The sequence below is a fragment of the Papaver somniferum genome, unplaced genomic scaffold (genome assembly GCF_003573695.1).
Source record: "Papaver somniferum cultivar HN1 unplaced genomic scaffold, ASM357369v1 unplaced-scaffold_99, whole genome shotgun sequence".
In the NCBI taxonomy this organism is placed as follows: Eukaryota; Viridiplantae; Streptophyta; class Magnoliopsida; order Ranunculales; family Papaveraceae; genus Papaver; species Papaver somniferum.
Window position 1 is genome coordinate 4,201,692 of NW_020653081.1, and position 5,952 is coordinate 4,207,643.

The following is a 5,952-nucleotide window of genomic DNA, read 5'->3' on the forward strand; positions in this document are numbered from 1 at the left end:
GTCAGATTGGCAGGTTAAACTACCCATGCTCACCCTTAAGATTTTAGCACCTCTGCATCCTCAAGTGGTCCAAGAAGACTTCAAAGCAGTGCAGCTGCAGTTAGTTGGGCTCATTCAAATTATGGTCACTCAGTTCTAAATCTCCAACTAAACAATTTAGTGATTGACGGCATTTACTACGCATCTTTAAAGCAAATCAAGCATCCCATCCTCATCAGTTGTCACTTCTCTTCTTCTATTACATGGAGTCATTTCATTTCATCTTCGCAATCAGTCAAAGCTGAGTCGTTAGAAACATTACCAAAAAAAAAAGAACAGAAATAGACAAACAAAACATGGTGGTAACTACATAGCCATACACCACTCTGACAGATCTTGAAAAAGTTTTCCATAATTGCATTGATGCATTTCAAAGACCATTTTCTCTTCTCTTGTCAAAGTTTTTCGAATCCACCACTCACATGGAACACAAGGATTGCCGGTGGTGGTAGGCCATTTTGTTCCCTTTTATTGGTAAAGAGATGGTTGGGTTGGAAAGTGAGATATTTTCCGACCTTTACTTAGCTTGGTCTCTCTTCTTGTCTTGGTCTGGTATAAGATCCAAATCTAGATTCATGCTTTATCCCCCACAAATGTAGCTGTTGTCCTCCTCCTCGCTTTGCATAATTCGGGCCCATCTTCCTTCCGTAAGATTGGCGCAAGGTTCTTTGCCGAGATCTGGGGTCTGAATCTCCAAGGAAATGAAGTCGTATTTGTAATTTATGTTTTTCCTTCCTGCTTTTCCATATCTGGTTGGCATGATTTTGTGAGATATCCACAAGCCGTCACTTGGACAAAAAGAATTTAGTAATATTACCAGCTAATTACGTGCGTGTATTATGGCCACATTACGTGCAGCAGCCAAGCCCACGTCTGCTTCAGCAGACAGTTAAGCCTTGATACACGCAAGGGATGATTTGGTTGAGGCAGACATAAGAAATCTTCAATTATAACGACATTCCTTGTCAAGATAACACAGTGCATTATAATAAAGATATCATTGTTTATAAGAGCAAGTCTCACGGTGGAAGAGCTCCATCTTCCATCTTCCACGCCACTTCAACATTTAGAATTGTGGATGGAAACGTAAGTGTAGTGGTGGAACAACAAAAACGCTAATCTTAATAGTGTTGAGCGCTAATCAAAATAGTGTTAAAAAAACGTTAATCAGAATAACACAAAACGCTATTCAGAATAGCGTTTTTTTCTCGGCCATTAGATTTCCAATGGCTGGTTTTAAATCTACGGATTAAAAAAAAGCGCTTTTCTGAATAGCGTTGTGTGCTATTGTAATTAGCGTTGAGCGCTATTCTGATTAGCGCTTTTCGTCTTCTAGTGCGCTATTCTGAATAGCGTTTTACGCTAATCTGATTAGCACTACCATGGATTCCACGGACCATTACACGAAACCATGGAACACTGCTTGGATTTTTCATGGAAAACACCAATTTGGAAGCCACTGGACTTGACATTCCACGATTTTTCCACAGTTGATATAGGTTGGATTCCACCATAAGACTTGCTCTAACAACACTCATTCTCATGATACTATTTTACTCCACTTGCTAAAGACACTACACAGAATAACAGCAACAACAAACTTTGTTTATTTACAGAAGAACAGAAGGAACTTTTCAAGCAGCCATAAGACCAGTTTTTATGTAAATGTAACCCTTTCTACCAATACACAAAATGTTTTTAGCAACTACTCCATTTTCTTATTTTGTTTATAACAAAAAAGAAAAAAATACAACTGCAAATGAACTCTTCATCTGACCCTTAGGGAGAGCTGAAAATAATACCAGACTAGAACTCTTTTTTAATTTTTACTAAAGGGACGACGGACACACTAGTCTTTTTTTTTCCAAGGCGAGGAGGAGGGAGGGTAAACCTTCAACAAACGACCTCTCATCCAAGACCAATAATTAGCACTGAAATTTTCGATAAATGAGAAAAGAGCCTCAATGGCCCTTGAGATGTACATGAACCGCTGTAAGTTGATGAGTGTATTTTCTTTTTGGTACCTAATCATCAGTTGGGAGCCTTGGTATTAGTCGAAACTTGATGAACGACTCCATCTTCCCTGCAAATATTCTTCGAATGAGAGACCTTGTTCAATGCTGTTAAAAGATGTATCGTCTTCCACGTCGAGTAGTGCTAAGTTAAGATGGGATTGGATGTCAGGTGGCGGAAGTGATTCTCCATCTAATGAGGACTCGTCGGAAGCACAGAGTTGCAGCTTCGACCACTTAATTACATCGGCATCACCATTTAATAGCTTCAAGACCTAGATTCATCAGATAGAAGCTCAAGTTATTTTTTTCAAAAGATAAGTTTATATTGATTAGTTGCTTAAACAATGACAAACACATGATTGAAACATTGAAGAAAAATAATGTTGGACAAAGCTTCCTAGTTTTCACCCTGTCCAACTTTAAGGAAAATGATATTTAGATTCTATTCTGTTCACTATAATTAGGCAACTACAGTTACATTCTTAATGCTGTGGGAATAACAAGCATATCACATCTGCTAATGTTGAATTACTATATCTTTTACTCTCGATAAGTTTAAATATTAATAAAAAAAATCTTGTATCAGAACTAAGTAAGAAAACACATACATGGCAGAACTGGTGCAGAGTTGTAAAAGAACCTCAAGTGCAGCTAATATGTAATAAAAGAAATCACTTACAAGATCCATTCGAGGACGAGTTCTAGGTTCGTGTCTTATACAAAGAGTTCCAGCAAGAACCATCCACTCCATTTGATCTCGGTCATAGTTATCTCCCAGCTTTGGATCCAACAATTGTAAAACCTTTCCACCATTTAGAATCGGTTTAGCCTAGCCATTACCATAATATATTTCCAGTGTCAGTTCATGTAAAGATACTCACAAAATCAGAAGGAAATGCCAGAATACTTACCCACATGACTAAGCTCTCTTGGCCCTTTGGATTGTCGCTGTCAATCGGTTTCCTCCCTGAAAGAAGCTCGAGAAGTACGACCCCAAATGCAAAAACATCAATCTTATCATTGACCTTACCATACATAAAGTATTCAGGGGCTAAGTATCTGCAAGAGGAGATAGAAGCAATTTAAGATGCATGATTATTAAGATAGTTTAGTCACCATATTACTAGAAAAAAATTTACTAACCCGAAAGTTCCTGCAACATCATTACAGGTTACACCAGATGCAGTAGTTGAAGCCCATTTAGCAAGTCCGAAGTCCGACAGCTGAGGACACCAGCATCAAGCAAAAATTGAGCATTGGGATATATACTTCATTCACTCGTTAAAAGTATAAAGTACCTGTGGCTCAAAATCATCTGAGAGAAGAATGTTGGATGATTTCACATCTCTGTGAATCACGGCCTGTTCATTGCTATGCAGATAATTTAGTGCCTCGGCTACACCAATGGCCACCTTGAATCTATCCATCCAATTCAATGCTGGACTGTCCTTACTACCTGATTTATTGAATAGGGAACAACAAAGGAAAACATCCACGAGATGAAAAGAAAATAACAAACATCTAAAATTATCATTACACCAGAGAAAAGGATAAGTGTTAATGTACCATGAAGGTTTTCTTCTAGACTTCCCTTTGACAAGAAATCATAAACCATGAGAAGATTATTGTCCTCAAAACAAAACCCAGAGAGGGACATAATGTTCTTGTGATGTAAGGTATTGATGATCTCAATTTCCAAAACAAACTCCTTGAGAACATCTGCAGACTGTTTCAAGATTTTCACTGCCAGTTCGTGACCATCAGAAAGGCAACCTTTATAAACTCGACTACTCCCTCCCTTGCCGATCAAATTCTCTATAATTTTGGCAGGATAATTATTAGAACCAAGTCGACAACTTACTCAAACAAAAGTTGCAGGTGAAACAAAATTGGAAAAGTAGAAGAAGAAACAAACCTGGAATGAAGTTTGAAGTTGCAGTCTGAAGTTCCCCATAAGTGAACAATCGGCAAGTTGAAGAGAATTTCTCATGAAGAGACTCCAATTCTTTGGGTAGTTTCTTTGTGAACTCATGGTAAGGAGAGGAAGGAGAACAAACAGGATTTTCTCCCACTAGCACAATCGCGCCACTCTCACCATCTAAACTAATAGATTTGCTACTATTGCAACTGGAATCCCCAGTATCTGAATGACCAAGATATAATGACGAAAGGCGACATGGCAATTGCATTGCCCATTGAACTACAGATATCTCCTTGAACTTAGATCTCAGTGGTTTTTGCTCATTCGACAGAAATTCTCGACGAAGGAGAGGCCACCCAGGTCTTGACCCAGAGCTTTGACGCTCTGAGGGAGAGACTGAACTAGAGGCTACCTCTTGAGTCTGTACAGGGACCAATGCCATGGAATTATCAACTGAACCATCATCCGACAATGAATCTTCTTCTGCATTATCACATTTACTGGTGTCTTCTGGCAAAACAGATACCGGTGAACAAATAGAGCACTTCTTCTTTTTCAGGGATTTCCCTTGATTAGAATTTCCATTTGTTATACTATTTAGCTCTTTACATTTCTTACTCAAAGTTCTATGGAACGCCCTTAACAAATTTTGATGCAGACGATGATTTTCAGCATCTGTATCACAATTACCAGAACCCTAATTAGGAAAAGCTATCCTCAACCAGAAAGATTAATATAGGAAAGACAAATTACTTGAACCTAACCTGTTGTGGAACAAGTGTCGGTGGAAGTAGTAGCAGCAGTAGAGGATTGTCTCTGAAAGACAATTTTGCCATTATTAACCGCAAGTACAGTGAAATCCTTGGAGAGTTTTCTAGCACAATATTTAGCAACAGAAGAAGCAGAAGTAATTTTCATCCCATGGTGATCGTGATTCTTAGTTGCAGTCCCAAGAATTAATTCACTTGCACCATATGATTTCGCTTCTCTCACCAGAATTTTCCTAATTGAAGATGACCCTCTACAGATCTTAAGCTTCAGATCAACCTAATCATCACAAAAAATCATAAAATCAAACCCAAAACTGATACTAGAGAGTAAAATTTGGGTTTTTAGAGAGAATGGAAACAAACCTGTTTCAAATTACAAAATCCTTCATAAACAGAGAGTACAGAATCAAACGCTTTAACCAACGCAAGCAGTGAAGAATTCCCATTTGGATCAAGAATCTCTACACAGCAAACAAACCCAACAAAATTCAGATAACCGCTATAATTGGAGACTTTAAGCAAATGATTTGCAGCAAATATTACATACCAGTAGAATTATTGTGGTTGAGGACGTGAAGAGCAATGACATGATCACCAGGTTGAGCAACTTTAACAAGAGCCCATGTTAGTAATTCTTTACTCTGTTGATCCATCTTCACTCCCACCACAACTGTCTTTCCTTCTTCTTCTCCATTATCTTCTTCTGGTTTCATGTCTGTACAATTTTGAATCAACATCATTTTCTTCTCCTTCATTATCTTCTTTCCAAATCGCTCTTTATACTGAGATTTTTTGACTGGATATGTATTAAATTTTAAGACTTTACATATATGACTTGTGATGATGGTTGCCTTGCCGGTGTTGTTGTGTGTTTTGTACCTGCTACTCTAACTCCATCCATTTGTGCAGTCGTCATTCGCTCGTATTCTCACATATCAAAGTTACTTGGTTTCTCCTATTTGTTTTTGTTTTGTTCCCCACCTTGGCTTTTGCTTTTCATTTTCTGTATCAAGTCTACAGCCGACGCTTAGACTTGTAGGTTAGATAATGGCCCAGCGTTAAAGGAACTGTACCAATAATGTTTTTTAATACGGACGGGGCACAGAGTTTGACTGGAAAAGGGCAATGGTTTCGGACAATTCAGTTCTAACAGCAGCATATCGTTACGAGATTCTTGAAAAACAAAACAAAAAAGAGCAACGATAGA

General features: G+C 38.2%; 1 protein-coding gene across 1 annotated transcript; it reads right to left on the bottom strand.

Moving 5' to 3' along the window:
• Nucleotides 1–1,623: 1,623 nt before the first annotated feature.
• Nucleotides 1,624–5,725, bottom strand: LOC113346355 (serine/threonine-protein kinase pakF-like). Its single transcript, XM_026589899.1, has 10 exons — nt 5,293–5,725; nt 5,109–5,206; nt 4,740–5,022; nt 3,970–4,650; nt 3,621–3,869; nt 3,353–3,510; nt 3,198–3,277; nt 2,966–3,113; nt 2,734–2,883; nt 1,624–2,326 (listed from the first exon to the last, which is right to left on the bottom strand). The coding sequence occupies exons 1-10, from the start codon at nt 5,498–5,500 to the stop codon at nt 2,090–2,092; spliced, it is 2,292 nt and encodes a 763-aa protein (XP_026445684.1). The 5' UTR covers nt 5,501–5,725; the 3' UTR covers nt 1,624–2,089.
• Nucleotides 5,726–5,952: the final 227 nt, after the last annotated feature.